Genomic DNA, 17053 nt, shown 5'->3' on the forward strand with positions numbered 1-17053 from the left:
CGCCTTCGTCGTTATCGCCGCCGCCGCAACGCACCAACATGGCCGAACGAACGCTCCAGCAGATCCTCAACCAGCTGCGCTCGAATCCCGGGCTGCCCTACCCCGAAGCATCCTCCCTCCTCTCCAAAGCCAAGATCCAACTGCTCCAGCTCAAGGCCGCTACGCCCGGCGCCCCCGGGTCTGCCGACACCTCTCCCCAGAACCTAGCCCTCGCCCGCGACGTCTACGAGCAGGGCGCCCTCTTCAGCATCCGCGCGCGGAACCCCGACGCTTTCACCCGCTACGTATCGCAGCTGCAGCCCTTCTACGAGCTGCCGGCTACCGCGGCCGGTGGCGAGCGCAACAAGGTGACCGGTCTATACCTATTGTTGCTGCTGACGCAGGGCCGCTATGCCGAGTTCCACTCTGAGCTCGAGACTCTGAGTACTAGGGCTAAGGAGAATGGTGCCGGCGAGATCGAGGGTGACCGCTTCCTGGGGTACTCGATCAACCTGGAGCGATGGCTCATGGAGGGGAGCTACGACCGTGTGTGGAAGGCTTTAAAGAGTCGGGAGGTGCCGAGCGAGGAGTATGGTGTTTTCTCTGAAGTGAGTTTATATTTTCTACCCCATGCATACCTCCATACCTTATCCCATATATATACTCTATTTTCCCACCCTATCCCCCCACCATCCCCCTCCAAATCAAGCCGTATATCACACAAACTAACCCCCCGCCCACAGATCCTAACATCCCAAATCCGCTCCGAAATCGCCTCGAGCAGCGAGCGAGCATACCCCTCGCTACCGCTAAGCAGCACCAAGTCCCTCCTATTCCTCGACTCCGAAGGCGCCGTCGTCGACTTCGCGCGCCACCGCGGCTGGGTCGTCCGCGACGGTAACATCTACTTCCCCACATCCGCCGCCACCGTCGACGGCGAGCCCATCAACGTCGCCTCCGAAGCCGACGCCGGCGAAGAAAAGGAGTTCAGCCGCATGGTCATCGAGAACGCCCTCGGCTACGCCCGCGAGCTCGAGACCATCGTCTAGCCAGGTTGTCCCAACCACAGCTCAAAGCCCAAGATAAAGAGAGCTACACGTGAAAGTTGCCCTACCTGCCCCTTACGAGCTAAGCTGGGCCCATAATGGGAACTGGCCCCTGGAAACAAAAAAAAAAACGTCGAGAATTCCGGTGCCGTGTGAAGGCTCGACTAGCTAGCTACCTACGCGAGAGGGGGTGAGAATTCCGATACACTTAATAATATCCGTCGTAGGAGACGAGCACGAGATAGATACGCTAGGTGAACCGCTTATAGAACAGGTCAGAGGTTTCCTGGGCCTCTGTATGGATAAGCATAAAATTAAGCATCAATAGCTAGTATGAACGTATTAATGTGAGGCTTCGTCGGGAATTAAGCGCTACTTTTCCTAATCGTATGAGCAAGAGTCCCTAACCTAACCTAAGGTGCCTGCTATCATGATAATCGTCATAACATAGAAACGAGACGCATCAGTCACCTCCCTAAACAACACAATTACCACTATTTACATGCATCGGTCCGACGATTGTATGAATAGGTAGGTTTCATTTGATTAGGCAACTCCTCGTTCCAGCTTTCTACATAAATATATGAATCATTTTAGCCCCTGGCCCCGGTCCCAGCGACAATGACTTTTTTTCCTCCGGCCACGTCCACAGAGAGTACGACTCGTAAGATTCATCATTACCTACTCCACAGCCAGGCTAGGCTAAACTATCAAACACCCTCTTTTATCTAAGCGAATAACTTGAGACCACTGCCGTGCTTTCCGACCTCGCACACCTCGCAGACTGCGCAGACGGTACCCTTGTACTTGGCATGGTACTTGGATCCGTCGAACGCACACTCCTCATACGGGGAACCGCTGTAGATAGGCGTGTGGCTGGCAGCACAGATCTCGAACTCGGCGAACTGGTCGTATTCAATCTCTACCGCGTCATGCGGGTTGCGCTCGCATTGTGCTTTTATCCTTCGTGCCTGTATATCGAATTAGTTAGGTTACATACAATATCGGAAAACCAAGAATACTTACAGTCTCGAGAATCCTTTGAGCACCGCCATTGGCCAGGATGCGGTTTGCAAAACTCAAGGCGGAGCTGAAGTTCTTGCTCCTAGACGCTAGGTTCATAGCATTGAGAAGAGCAAGTTGTCGGTGGGGAACTTCGATCTTAGGAATTGTAAAGTATGCAGACAGCTCAAGGCTTCGTTTGAGAAGCGCAGGGTTGCCGTTAACGGCATCCGGAGGACCTAGCTTTCTTCGTGAGAGTTCGATTGACATGGCGACGGTGTATTCGCTTGCCGAAGTGATGAGCTTCTTAGCTTCTGCTACCTCACTTTCGCTCGCAACCGCGTTTGCGAGCATGGCGTGTAAGATACTCTTAAAGATCTGAACACCCTCTTCAAGTTTGTTCGTCTTCATCGCGTCATATCCCTTATGTAGATCGGTAGTGGCAAGATGCTCGATGTCTCGAGGGATGATAGGCAGAACTTTCCTAGGATCCGTCTCTTCCAAAGTCCGGCGAACATAATTAGCTAGAGGCGGTAACCCAGGGGATGCGGGGAGGAAGGTCCTCGACGCGGAATAAATCTCCAGGAAACGTGGCTTGAGCGGAGCAAAGTTGACAGCGCCAACTTGCCTGTTAAGGAGGTTCATAGCAGACTCGAAGGAGCCTGCAGCGATGTGATCCGCAGCTAAGGGAGAATTGCGAGCCCACAGGTCAGCCTCGCTGCTTCCAGCTCCTCCGGCGTCTGTACTCTCAACGTTAACGAAGTCGCTGTCAGCTTCGGGAACGATGTCCTCGCCCATGTCCCATCCGGCCGCGTCCTCATCGTCTTCGCCTTCCAACCCGCCATTTCGCTTAGTAGCAACATCCTCATCAACAGCCTCATCCAGAATTCCATTGCCGGCTGCCGAAGGCTCCTCCTCGAGAGTTATACCTTCAAGTTGACTGGCAAGGGCCTTCTCAAAGAAGGATTGCGAGGTCGCCTTTGTAGGCCAGTTGGCCTTGTACGTCGGGACAACCGGCTTCGGAGGAGTGAGGTTCTCGCCAAAGGTAGGCAGCGTTAATTGCTCTTCAGTAATACCAGCTGCCTCTAGGATCGATTGGCACTCTTCCTCGAGGCCATGTGCTTTGGCTGTCATATACGCCAGAGGGTCTGCAAGTTTATTAGTTTTCCCACGTCAATAATAATCCAAAGGCGCAACTCACATAAGTCGATCTCTTTGAACATCTGTATCCTGTCCTCGACTTCACCTAGGTATAACGCGTTTTGGAATCTCGCGGTAAAGTCACCCCGATGCTCGGCAATCTTAGCCATCCTTGACAGTTTCGAATGGTCACCAGTTGCGAGATATAGGAAAGAAAGCTTGTCGAACTGCTTGAGCTTCTGGTAAGCCATCTCCACGACCTGGTGGTTTCCATGGGCCAAAGCCTCGGCGCCTAACCTCGTCCAAAGCTTAGGTCGGTCTAATTCCTTGGCCATCTCTACAGCCACGTCAAGGTTGCCACATTCAATGGCAAGTTCGAAACGAGTGGTTGGGTCCTGTACGAATTGCAAAGCGATCTCGGGGTATCCTTTCTTCTGTAGGTACGAAATGATAGATTGGCCGACCAAGCTAGAAGTGCGTATAATGTGAAGCATCTCCTCGTAGTTGCGCTTTACCAGCGACAGCTTGAAGCGATACTCGGTCGGATCGATGTGAAGGATCTTAGGCCTAGCGGCGCGGTCGAGGCAGTAGACATTTCGGCCCTTGACTCTCACGAGGTAGACTGTCTGGTCAAGGGTCCTAACAATGCCGTTGTCACCATTCATAAGAGTGTACTTGACGTGGTTCAGGGTAGAGTACAGTAGGACTCCCGCATCATCCCAAGTTGCGCTCTTGATCCTGATGGTCTCGTGTAAAGTGCTAACCTGTTCGAGAGTCTTCGTCACAATGGTAACGTTGTGTTTGCTCAAAAGTGCTGCATGAAGACCATCGTTCGACCAGACAACATACTTGACACCATTCACCAACAACTCGGCGATGCTCTTCTTCTGCTGAATGTCGTACAGGTGAACCGCGGTAGGAGTAATTATAAACAGGTTTCCAGTGCCGCCAAAGTAGATATCGGTAGTTCCAGGAGGGGGTTTAATGCTTCTTGCCGTATTATTAGAAAGATCTTTAATGTCGATGGTCTGCGTGGACGTGTCGAGTACGGCAAATCGGTTTCGAGCCACAAAGATAGCCGAGTTACCTGATCCGCTCTTGGAATCAGTCGCTTCCAACGCACCAGAGCCGTCTCGAGGAAGGTTAATTAGTTCATATTTGCCACCCTCGGCAGGAGATGTTATGAGAACAGAACGCTCAGCCGGGTTGTAAGATAAGGTGCGAGGAGGAACCCAAGCGCTACCGAGTCGCTTCAAGGATAGCAACGTTGGACTCTCGGCGTTCTTTTGGAAGTCGTAAGAGCGGACGTGTTTCTCTTTCGTGACGAAAAAGAGCGAATTCTGGTGAACAGTCGACGCTGGACGCTCGCGTTCGAGTTTGAACACCATCACACCATTGTCGTGACCGGCAGCAAACAGGTTGATTTCAGGGTGCGCCGCGATGACCCAGAATCGGTCGTTTTCTCGTTTAAATGATTGGACAGCAGTACGCTTTTGAGAATCCCATACTCGAATCGTCTTATCCTCGCCACAGGACAGAATTAAATCTTGATGAGGGTGGAACAAGCAACCGGAAGCATTCTGGAAATGTCCACGGCAGGTATCCACCTCCCAGGCCTTCGTCTCGCTAAATCGCCACAGCTTTATAAGACGGTCATCGCCAGCGGAGACGATATGCGGCGCCGTCGGATGAAAAGCGACCCAATTTACACCCCGGTCGTGACCCTCAAGTACGAACTTCACCATCGCGTCCGTGTTACCGAACATGTCGGTCTGCTGAGCGTTCGAACGGGCGACCTGGTCCTCGAAGGACATAGAGGTCGGGGCGGAGTGCTTCTTTCGTAGACCAGATATATCCCAGACACGAACGGACTGATCGAGAGACGCGGATACTACGAGGTCGTCCTTCGGGTGAAACTGGGCGCACATTACGTAGTGATTATGGCCAGTCATCGTGCAAACTAGATCAACTGTTAGCACATATATCCGAAGCCTAGTTTCCTTCGGAGCTCATACTTAATGACCGATTTTGCCAGTTCCATATTCGGATCGTCTGGTCGTCGGATGCTGATATGATCCACGGCAGCTCGTGGTGGAAGAAGACTGTTCGTACGTAGTCCAAATGCCCATTCAGAGTAAACAGACATCTTCTCGTCTGATAAGACCAGACTTTGATCTTGTAGTCGTCGCCACCGGAAACGAAGAGAGGTTGTGTCTTGTGGAAATCGACGCCTCGGACGGGACCATCATGCTCTTCGAAACGATCAATGAGAGTTCCCATGCGGTAATCCCACAGCTGTATGGTCGACGAGTGTAGCGATACGAGAATCCATGGTCTAATTGCTCTCGGATTAGCAACGAATAGCGGTGACGATAGTCAAAGATATAGCGAAGAGGGGATGCTCGAACCTCTTTGGGTGAAAGGCAATACCTTTCGCTCTCGAGGACTTGGACTCGAACTATAACAAGGTGCGTCAGTGTATGCTTTAAGGGTATGCGACCAGCTTGAGGACGTGCCAATGGAGTATGTACCTTTGTTAGCATTCCCGAAGAGGCCTGCATTGTGAGGACGGTAGAGGCAGCAGGAAGCCCCTAAGCTTGTGTCATGAATGGGCAGAAGAGATGCGCCCAGTTAGAATGGCGGCTTTAAGAAACGGTCGGAAGAGAATTATGTAGTGGTAACGGGTGGTGGAGAGCTGTAAGGCTCTAAAAGTTGATCTCTTAATGCCAACTCTGGGGATTAAGTGCTTTAGACACAATTCGTGAAGTACATGGAAGTCAATTCGTGGCCCCAAAAGTGACGGTGGATTAATTCTTAGCCAGGTTCTAAACGTTGCAGTGTTTCTAGGCTAAGTGGCTAGACTAGAATGTGGCTTTAGTGATCGGAAAGTAAATATTCCGGGTCCAGCCATTAGGTAATTCAACCCCACTAGGTACATAGGTAACCTAGTAACCTACATATTACGTGATGTTGCGCAAGGCTGTCCCGGCAGTACTATTTTTAACTTCATTTTTAAGCCTCAGCCTTGTTATCGATATAGCCATTGATAGACATATCAAATTAATATTCGTGATTGAGTGTGTCGAGTATTATTTAATCATGAGTCTATCAAATCAGGAAATAAAGTGCAGATCGTATTCTGTCCTTCCATACTTTCAAGTTTCTGGCACCCTTGTTGTGCTTGTGTCATTCTTCATCGTTGACTTGGCTCTCATTCATCGTAGATATTCAGAATAGAATATACTCTTTTATCTCGCACATCACATCACAAACAACATCTTTAACTCATTCTGCCATATCATGCGTCAGGTTTCGCATTTCCCGAGGAGGGTTGTACTTTAAAGCCAACGCCCTTTGCCGTTCTATATCCACCCTAACCTTCTCTAATGTTTCAATCAAGTCTCTCATTACTCTTTTACAAAGAAGCGGCGAGGAAGGCTCAAGATCGCGTGAATGATTCATGTTGGCGTGAGAGGCTCTGCCCTGGTTGTCGGTTGCTTAAGCTTGTACTTCGGCTGGGAATGTGAAAGCGTAACTATTCGATGCTGCTGAGGAAACATTATCAACTAAATCCTCAGCTAGTAAAAGTAGGTGCCAAGCGTACCGAAGATGCCACAGGCAGAGAACATGGGACTGTGGGACGGGCAATTACGATATTCTTGCAGTGCTGGTAGAAGGTCTACCGCGGCAGTGTTAGAACCTCCCTTATCTAATATCACCTTGAAATATATTACCTGCCTCCTCAAATAAAATCCTGATTGCCTACAGATTTGATCAGCAATGGCATCGATATAAGTGTTTAGTACCTACCTAGGTAGATATGTAGTTGGGTAAGTAAGATAGTTGACTACCAGCACAGCTTCTGATATTGAAGCTATCCCGAAAGAAAATAATCAAGTGCTTACTTTCTCAGTCTCTTAATATTAGAGATACCTCTTCTTATCGTGCAATTAAATAGACACAATATTCCAGTAATACCTCTTAAGTACGGAGTTCCGCCTCTGCTTATACTTTATATTAACTGTCTACGTTTCAGTTTCAGGTTACTCATTCCATGTAAGCAGTCGCCAACTTATTTCTTGTTATGATAGCTCCTCTTTCTTTAACATACATCTAATCCATCTAATAATATTCATCTCAATTCACATACATCTACATATCTTCTACATCGCATCCTCCACCTTTCTTTCCCTTCTTGTGTCATTCACACACAAAGCCCCTTCTTCAATTTTACATAGGTATATTTTATACCGCCAGCATCTTTGAGAGTCATCAATTCCCAGGTTTATATATCCGTTACCCCATCTCACGCCGGAAAAGCCGTACTGTAAACTACAAGTCTTCCACATCGTCATAAATATAATTCTCCCTTCTCGATCCTTCCGAGAACTAATAATAGGCCAACGGTAAAGGTTGGGAGAGATTTTACCGGCCTCTTCCCTGTTCTAATTTTCCACCAGTTCTTCTATGCAAACTATCAGATACGTGCTTCCCCTAAAATAGTGATCTTCTTGTTGCAATATCACATGTTAGAATTCCACTCACACCTTTCGACATATTTCTAGCATGGGAATGTTAAACAATCTTGGCGTCTATTCTCCTTCCATCCCAAGTGACCTCCGTATGCCTACGAGACACAACAAGATCCAATTCTTGGAGCAAGGTAGAATGATTGAACATTAACATACAGAAATATTTTGCTACTGTTTTTATCAAAGAAACTTTTTCGAGAATATTGAGAAAATTGAAAAAGCTTGGAAAGGATAGAGAAGTTTCTGAGAAAGAACGAAAAGGGGTCAAAGAAGAAGAAAGAGGTCACAACCCCCCACCCCCACAAAAAAGCAGAGGGAGAAGAACCGTAATTTGGAAGTCAATAATAAATTGACGAGGGAGCCAATGAGAAGTCAATCTTCTCAACCCATCAGCAATGCTGAGGGCATAGAATGGAGCCTGAGCAACGACGAAAGAATGCAGCTGGAGCTTCAGGAGCTTTAGGAGAGATTTCAGGAGATGAAAATGAAAGATAACATAGAGACCGGTGAGGCTTCAGCCGAATAAAGAAAAAAGGACATCTTGATAATTACCATATTAGAGGTTGGTGGCTCTAATGGAATGGTTATATTGTGTCTTTGAGTTTTAAGGGGTCTCTGATTAGCTGGATCTTAATATCAGTGCAACGCGGTGAAGGTATATAAAAGATACAAACCCAAAAATGACCCCCTTAAACATGATTAATAATTATATTAACTATAACTATAAAATTAAATCAAACGCGCAAATGATTTAAAATATCACTTGGAGGGCTGATACCGTAGAGGCGCCGTGCTAATAGCCCGATGTCTTAATTGTGCCAGCACAGAAGAATCAGTATCCCTGATGGGTTATAAATGTATTGAGTACTTAGATTCAGGCCAATTACATTAATAACATACTGTACAGGTACTACTTGGAGGGGCAGCTCACTCCAACCTGTTATGCAACTAAACGCAGCTGAACCCCTGACAGCTTCAAATCCCTTCAGCTATTCCTATTGGTCAAGTTCCAATTAATTATCTACCTAACGTTTAGGTGTTCAATTGCAGCGGCTTCTCCAAACTCTATCTTATCACTTACACGGCAGCTTTACGTACCTCGTCCCAAAAAAGTCCAGACCTACAAAAAAGCCACTTTGCATTTACACCAAAACTTAAACTCCGTTCCAATGACTTCGAAATCAGGTTCTTGACTTGATTCGCGATATATGGTCCTGTAGACTTATCAGCTCCAAGCTCTGCCGCATGCCAGAGCTTGCGACAGAGCTATTTCGTCTCTTACCCCTCTAGCTCCATATACTATTTACGACTCTCAAGGCATCATGATACCACGACTTTTTCAGTTGCCATGTGGCCTTGCCGCCACTCTTTTGGCAACTCTTTGCTTGAACTCGGGTCATGTTCTAGCTGGGCCCTCCGTTAATGTTGCTATGAAAGCTGCATTCCCAGCTCCTCCCTATCTCGTCGAGCTCTTGTAGGTTGCATTCGTGGTATAGTCCAATTAGAATATGTAAATGCTAAATGTAATCTAGAGAGACTGCTGCCGGAGAGAACGCCACATCTTACTTCCCACTCCTCGACCGAATCGCCGATGGCACCTTTGCGAATTCGAAGACAGACAAGGAACTATACGAGAAGTTCCTCCAAATTTTAAAACAAGATGGCCACATGGGAAGTTCGGAGGCATTGTCCACTTTCAAGCTTGCCCTTTCTATGAGGTCAGCAGCTCCGAGGATAGAGGCTCATTATCAATACTACGATACAGCCGTAGCACCCTCCCTAGGAAAAGCCAGGACCGACTGCGCTGAGTGGGTGCTCATGAGCGGAAAGCAGTACTGCTCAGCTTCGCTTGCGCATGCCGACGGCCACATCTCAGGGGACTCGTATGTACCATACCTTAATGATATTTATTATTCGATCGTATCTTACATGAATATAGGCAAATACGGTTGCTCCCATTCGATCGCGCTTTAGGGGCAGGTTCAGAAGTGATACTATACGCGGATATCACCAAACCTGAATTTGGGCCCTTCCATAAATCCCTATCCGAGATGGCCCGAAAAGGGGAGGTTTCGTACCGGCTAAGATATCGCGTTGACCAAACCGAGGAACGAGAACCGCTGCCGGTCAGCGGGTACGGTGTGGAGCTTCAGCTAAAGCGAACAGACTATATTGTCATTGACGATCGCGAAGCCGAATCTGAGACGAGCTCGGCCGCTAAGTCTACGCCTACTGAAGTCGTGCTCGACGGAGAAGAGGAGGTAACAGACCTAAAGCCGCTGTCAAGTTCCGAATTGGCATCATTAGGTCTCAAAGCCGGTTCTTTTATCATGCAAAGCGATGACCCTTTCCAAACGTTGATCAAGTTGACTCAAGACTTCCCGAAGTTCTCTACGTCTGTCGCCGCACATAATGCTTCAGATGCTTTCGTTAAGGAGCACCGTCAGAATCGAGCCCTGAGCGTACCTGCTGGGATGAATGTCCTCTGGATGAACGGCGTCCAGCTGATCGAACGGCAAATCGATCCGTTCACCCTCGTAAACAGCATTAGACGGGAAAGAAAACTTATCGATGGTGTGACAAGTTTGGGATTAAGCGGAAAAGAAGCCGTGTACCTACTTGGCCATCGCGAAGTAACATCGGCCAAGTCGTCCGACGAGCCTCGTAGATTTGACTGGCGGGACGAAATTGAAGAAGGCAGCGTCATTATCTGGCTGAACAACATCGAAAAGGACAAGCGATACGCCGAGTATCCCAAGAGTCTTATGGCAGTAAGTACTAATAAATTAAGAGGTACTTCACCCTACAACTAGCTGACTATTTCTAGCTTATGCAAAGGACTTACCCTGGGCAGATTCCTCCGATCCGTAAGGATATATTCAATCTCGTTGTTCCGGTTGACTTGACCAAGCCAGAAGATCTGTCCTTAGTTGTTGAGCAACTCCAGGCTTTCATAAAAAGGCTACTCCCCGTCCGCTTCGGACTAGTACCGTTGACACCAACGAAGACAGCCGAGGAGCGAGCGAAGGTAGCCTATCATCTGTTAGAGAATTACGGGCTATCCAGCCTCATATCTTATCTGGGGGCTTGCAATACGGGGGATGGCTCTGAACAGGCACACTTTGATAAGGCAATTAAAAATCGCACCCCGAAGGACGAAGCCGCACCCCCTTCGTTCAAGGATATCCTCGAATCAGAAGACCACACCAAACAAATCAAGCTTGTGAATCATTGGGTAGAGCGACTCAACGCCAATACCGAAGTGCCTCCGCTGTTTCTCAATGGTCTTGCCATACCGCGGGAAGACAATTGGCTTCAAGTCATGAGCATGAGAATGGGTACCGACCTACAACTAGTTCAACAGGGAATCTTCACAGGCACGATCGACGATGAGACATGGATCCCGCAGCTCTTCCTAGAGGGCGCAGCAACTCGACGTAACCTCTATATTTATCCCGACGGCGAGAATACTCTCATCGTGTTAGATATAAATAAGCTCTATTCCGAACACAACGATCTGTTCGAACAGGTTCCAGTTATCGAAGCAAGTGAGGACACAAGCAAGGAGACCTGGGCTACTCTGACAGTTGTTGCCGATCTGAGCTCGCAGCAAGGTCTCCGTCTTCTCTTATCTGCCTTATCATTCCGGCGTAACAACCCCGGAGTGCGTCTTGATATTGTCAATAATGCTCAGAAATTGAGCAGCGCGCACGAAATCAACGCGCTGCTTAAGAAGGACACTGCCAAACTCTTGGAAGTTGAAAATTTGGAGACGCTAGAAGTCCTCTTATCAAGCCCAGCTGACGGGCAGGATGACGGATATAACGCAGCGTTATCACGTTTCCTAACAGCCGCAGCCGTTGCCCCAGGTGCTCAGTTTCTCATCCTCAACGGTCGTGTGATCGGCCCATTTGTTGACAACTCGGGATTTACGGAAAATGACTTCGAGCTACTACTTGAATTCGAGCAGGAAACAAGAATACTCCCGGTGTATAAGGCAGCTGACGCGCTAGGCTTGGCGGACAAGATCACCCATCCTCTAACTGCCGCGAAGCTTACGTCGGTAACCGCTCTATCCACTATATCTGACCTGCCCGAGGGGATTTTCGAATCCGCCCCGACCCTAAGAACGGCTCTATTCGACGCATGGAATTCCACCCACACGATGATCGACGTTGGTGATGCATCCACGGCTAATATCCACTTTGTTGCCGTGATCAACCCTGCCAGCGAGATAGGACAGAAGTGGGCTCCTATACTCAAGGTTCTATCCCAGCTAGACGGTGTTTACATGCGCATCTTCTTGAACCCAAAAGAGAAAATCGAAGAGCTTCCAGTCAAGAGATTCTACCGATACGTCTTAGACTCGGCACCATCTTTCGACGAGGATGGAAAGGTCAGCGCTCTCGGCGCTACATTCAAGGGACTTCCTTCAGAAGCTCTTCTCAACCTTGGCATGGATGTGCCACCTGCTTGGCTAGTAGCAGCGAAGGTTTCAATTCATGATTTGGATAACGTGAAGTTGAGCTCCATCAAAACTGACGTAGAAGCCACCTATGAACTCGAGCATATCCTTATCGAAGGTCACTCACGAGAAGTGTCGGGCGGTCCACCCCGTGGTGTCCAGCTATTACTCGGCACAGAGCTTGATCCCCATTTCGACGACACAATCATCATGGCCAACATTGGCTACTTCCAGTTCAAAGCCAACCCTGGGTATTACAATATACACCTCAAGGAAGGAAGAAGTTCAGAAATCTTTGACATTATCAGCGTGGGCGCAAAAGGATATAACCCTGTCCCCGGTGACGAAGGTACCGAAGTTGCTCTCATGGACTTCCAGGGTACGACTCTATACCCGCGGCTGGAAAGGAAGCCTGGTATGGAGCTAGAAGACGTCCTCGAAGAAAGCAGTTCGGAGGGCGGCGACGATCTCCTCTCTCGCGGTCTCAAGTTTGCCGAAGGAATCCTCGGGACAAAGCCCAAGCCCAAGTCGGTCTCAAACGAAGAACACGCCGAGATCAATATCTTCTCCGTGGCGAGCGGTCATCTATACGAGCGCATGCTCAACATCATGATGGTTTCCGTCATGAAGAACACAAACCACACGGTCAAGTTCTGGTTTATCGAGCAGTTCCTGTCTCCGTCCTTCAAAGAATTCATACCCCACTTAGCTAAGGAGTACGGCTTTAAGTACGAGATGGTTACGTACAAGTGGCCGCACTGGCTCCGCCAGCAGAAAGAGAAGCAGCGCGAAATCTGGGGCTACAAGATCCTATTCCTAGACGTCCTCTTCCCCCTGTCCCTCGACAAGGTGATATTCGTCGACGCAGATCAGATCGTCAGGACAGACATGATAGACCTTGTCAATCTTGACCTGCAGGGCGCGCCCTACGGTTTTACGCCAATGTGTGATTCTCGGACTGAGATGGAGGGCTTCCGCTTCTGGAAGCAAGGCTACTGGAAGAATTACCTCCGCGGGAACCCCTATCACATCTCAGCCCTCTACGTGGTCGACCTTCGCCGCTTTAGGCAGCTAGCCGCGGGCGATAGGCTCAGGCAGCATTACCATCAGCTATCGGCCGATCCGGGCTCCCTCTCTAACCTCGATCAGGACCTGCCAAACCACATGCAGTTTGTAATTCCGATCCACAGCCTACCGCAAGAGTGGTTGTGGTGCGAGACGTGGTGTAGCGACGAGAGCCAGAAAGAAGCGCGAACCATCGACCTATGTAACAATCCGCAGACCAAAGAGCCGAAACTCGACCGAGCTAGGAGGCAAGTTCCGGAATGGACCGTGTACGATGACGAGATCGCCGCCGTAGATCGACGGAGGAGAGGATCAGTCACAGATGGCGACACCCAGAAGGTGCTTACTATTGGTAGTGAGGAAAAGAACACCAAGAGCCGGACGCTCGAGGAGAAGCCTGATGTAAAGACGAGGACGAAGGATGAATTATAAATTTTTATATATTTGCGCACCTATAGATCACCTATAGTTAGATATTTAGACGTAATTGAGTCTTTTGACAAACCCCCTGGGGTCTGATTAACCATCGCACATTTATAAATCAGATTAAACTATAAATCCTCCTTTCTAATACCTACCATCATGTTCTCTTAACATGAGGCAGAGGCGAATCCCCTCAGCTTATATATCCCCTAGGCTGCTCATACCCGAAGATGACCATTTTGAAGATGACTGGTCATATTTTCAACTGATTATGTTTGATAGGTACTGTCAGCAGATTCATTTTACTTCGTACTTTACCAAAATAGCATCACGTATACGCAACGGCTTCTTTGTGGCCAATCTAGTTTGGCCGCACCAACGTCGAAATAAATAAAAACTCCACTGAGCAATAGTGGATTCGATTCAACTACCACCAAGTTTTACCACTAAATACCTCTTAACCTGGACTAAATACTTAACCTACTACCCCGGCCCCTTTCGCATCCCCATTATCCTATAAAAAAAAACATGCACCATTTGCATACCGTCCACTAACTACTGTCTATCCACTCGCCCCCATATCCATATCCATATCCATATCCATATCCATATCCATATCCATATCCGTATATCCATTCCCCAGCACATGTAATGTACCTTACGCACCAGGTTTAAGACATGCCAGCTTTTCTCACTTACCTCTGCAGCACAGCATTTGTCCATCGTGTCGCGCATCGCCGTTAGGTACCTAATCATTAATACCTAGTCATTAGTACCTTACATACCTGGTGTATATACCTGCCAACCTGGTGTGTATAAAATTAAGGCTCAGGTACCTTTTGCCGTTCTTCTTCACCTTTACGTTCGGTACCTAACCTACCACATATCTAAGAATGGAGCTCGGGTGCTCGGTGATCTCGCCGCTGGCCCCGCATAAGCACACCCACACCGTGATATTCTTGCACGGCCGCGGCGACACCTCGCGGAATATGGCCGATGCCCTGCTGTCGCGGTGGACGAGGGATTCGCGCGGCCGCTCGCTGGTAGATGAATTTCCGTCGGTGCGCTGGGTCTTTCCGGTACGTCTACTGTATTCGTTGTTTGATCGCTCGGCCGTTTAAATGACGTATATCCCGAGAATCTTTCCGGTTTGTCTCAGGGGTCAACCCACTCCCGCTCCCGCTCCCGCTTCGACTAAATGCTTAGGTTAATGAAGTCACCGTCGCTTTCTAATTATATACACGCCACCCCCTTTCCCCTTTCACACTTATTAAAACCCCCCCTCCCCCTTCCATGCATCTATCATCTCCCTACTAACACCCCCTAGGAAGCCGAACCCCGTCTCGCCGAAAACCTCGGCGAGGTCTGTCCGCAGTGGTTCGACGTGTCCAACATGCTGGACCTAACCGATGCCGAAGAGATGCAAGTCTTCGGCTTGCGCGGCAGCGTCGCCAGCATCCGGCGGATCGTGCGGCGCGAGGCCCGCACCGTCGGTGGCATGGACCACGTCGTGCTAGCCGGCGTCAGCCAAGGCGGCGCCACGGTGTTCCACACTTTACTGCACCTCGACGACGGCGGCGGCGCCGAGACTGCCGAGGGTGAGCTTATGGCGTTGCAGGAAAAGGGAGAGGAAGAGGTGCCAAAATCGGAGTCCCGGCTCTGCGGCATCATGGGGTTTTCGTGCTGGCTGCCGTTTCCGGGCGGGTCGCTGGAGGAAACCCGCGAGGTACTAGGGATGGAAGACGGGTGGCCGAAAACGGATACCGTGGTGCGGAATACGCCTGCGTTCCTGGGCCACTGCGCCGACGACTCGCTTGTCTTTGTCGAGTACGGGCGGCAGTTGAGGACTGGGCTTAAGAGTTTCGGTATGAATGTCGAGTGGCATGAGTATGAGGACGGGGGGCACTGGATCAATGCCCCGAAGGGTGTGGATGATGCGGTGGAGTTCCTTAAGGCGCAAGGGATACCGCTGGCGGAGTTGGCAGAGGAGGAATAGACCCGTCTACGTACGGAAGAGTATAAGTTGAGCTTCGATGTCATGACAGTTGGCTTAAAGGTCGTTGCTCTTGCTCTGGGGGGTATGAGATAGAATGTCAAATAGAACTACCGTGTAATCATAATGTTTTGCTGGATATTACCTATGACTGACGTGTCATGTTATTGCGTTATACTGCGTTACAGCCTTGTTTCGCTAACGTTTTTCATTACGCTGCGGATGGCCTTTATACATGCTATGATTTGATAGTTTAGCTAGGTAGGTAACTTGGATACTATGGGGCAAGACATATATGTCTGCATTTGTCCCTATTCATGTTCTGATACTATAGTATTTATATATATGGAACACCAATAGGCTACTTAATTGTATTATGTACAGAACGCTCTACAGATGTTCAACCCAATAGAGATATTATGTATCCTGAAGTAAAGAAGCTAAGTATTCCAAAGACCGAAGAACTGCTATTCGATTTTGAAATATATAGGGGTCTCGGTAGGTGGATGGTAGAAGTTTTAATAGAAAATCTATTGTAACAGCAACCATGAAGCCTTATGAGGAATATAATATAATTCCTCACCAAGTTGGCGAAATGTTGACTTATAAATGCACCGCGTTTTCGGACGATAACATGTACTAAGTACTATGCTGCACTCTGATTGGACCGGATATTCTCCGGCGGATATAAAGCCTTATAAAGTAAAATAACAGTCCAATGATCAGGAGCGGGATTGCATAAAAGTACTTGACTCATGCCTTTTACCTGACTCAACCTTGTGTAACCCACAATGCTCCTTTCACTAATCTTTGGAAACAATATTCTGGAGTTCCCAGATTCAATTTTGTTTTGCCAGTCTATTTTTTGGACCTTTTTTCGCCCTCACGAATGTCCAATTCTACATTTGAATACTTGTCCTATGATTTCTAATTTAAAGTTTATTTTTTGCGCGCTCGTATGCACTATTGATATCTGGAGTTGGTTGATTTTACTTTTTCGCTTTCCTTTCGACGAACCAATCGTACTGCTTGCTACTTATTGGGTCTCTTGCAAATAATGCCTGGTTATTTTTAATTGTCATAATTGTCGAGATAAAAATAAATATTTATATACTACATAGGCACTTGTAGCTAAAATAAAGAACGTACCTAGGTAATGTTGCATGCCACAATAGCATCAATTGACCCCGAGAACCGAAAATAGCCCGACGCGTACGGAATACATGGAAGTCGTGCTTTGTAGAACAAGGTGGGGTAGCTGTTGTGCCCCTCTATATGACGTCCGTTCTGGTGTGGTTGAACTCTCGGCCTGTAAGCTTGTCTGCAATTTATCAGATCCGACGAGGCCGTATATCTGGAACATCGAACCTAGCGAGCCATCAAGGTCCACGTCTCCATACATATTCAT

The 17053-nt window shown here is 48.4% G+C and overlaps 4 protein-coding genes across 4 annotated transcripts; 3 read left to right on the forward strand and 1 right to left on the reverse strand.

The window, feature by feature from the left end:
* Positions 1 to 38: 38 nt before the first annotated feature.
* F4813DRAFT_379719 (SAC3/GANP/Nin1/mts3/eIF-3 p25 family-domain-containing protein) lies at positions 39 to 1028 on the forward strand (the record flags this gene model as incomplete). Its single annotated transcript, XM_049245486.1, has 2 exons — positions 39 to 587; positions 723 to 1028. The coding sequence occupies 2 exons, from the start codon at positions 39 to 41 to the stop codon at positions 1026 to 1028; spliced, it is 855 nt and encodes a 284-aa protein (XP_049101346.1).
* Positions 1029 to 1403: 375 nt separating this feature from the next.
* On the reverse strand, positions 1404 to 5983 carry F4813DRAFT_352734 (Coatomer, alpha subunit). Its single transcript, XM_049242549.1, has 6 exons — positions 5699 to 5983; positions 5576 to 5625; positions 5183 to 5502; positions 3229 to 5127; positions 2052 to 3175; positions 1404 to 1996 (listed from the first exon to the last, which is right to left on the reverse strand). The coding sequence occupies exons 1-6, from the start codon at positions 5726 to 5728 to the stop codon at positions 1754 to 1756; spliced, it is 3666 nt and encodes a 1221-aa protein (XP_049101347.1). The 5' UTR covers positions 5729 to 5983; the 3' UTR covers positions 1404 to 1753.
* Positions 5984 to 8750: 2767 nt separating this feature from the next.
* On the forward strand, positions 8751 to 13774 carry F4813DRAFT_331685 (glycosyltransferase family 24 protein). The gene is made up of 4 exons (XM_049241137.1): positions 8751 to 9173; positions 9232 to 9582; positions 9639 to 10470; positions 10527 to 13774. The coding sequence occupies exons 1-4, from the start codon at positions 9022 to 9024 to the stop codon at positions 13659 to 13661; spliced, it is 4470 nt and encodes a 1489-aa protein (XP_049101348.1). The 5' UTR covers positions 8751 to 9021; the 3' UTR covers positions 13662 to 13774.
* Positions 13775 to 14254: 480 nt separating this feature from the next.
* On the forward strand, positions 14255 to 15930 carry F4813DRAFT_352743 (alpha/beta-hydrolase). Its single transcript, XM_049242550.1, has 2 exons — positions 14255 to 14731; positions 14980 to 15930. The coding sequence occupies exons 1-2, from the start codon at positions 14546 to 14548 to the stop codon at positions 15646 to 15648; spliced, it is 855 nt and encodes a 284-aa protein (XP_049101349.1). The 5' UTR covers positions 14255 to 14545; the 3' UTR covers positions 15649 to 15930.
* Positions 15931 to 17053: the final 1123 nt, after the last annotated feature.

This window comes from Daldinia decipiens, assembly GCF_022478715.1.
Source record: "Daldinia decipiens strain CBS 113046 unplaced genomic scaffold F4813scaffold_9, whole genome shotgun sequence".
In the NCBI taxonomy this organism is placed as follows: domain Eukaryota; kingdom Fungi; phylum Ascomycota; class Sordariomycetes; order Xylariales; family Hypoxylaceae; genus Daldinia; species Daldinia decipiens.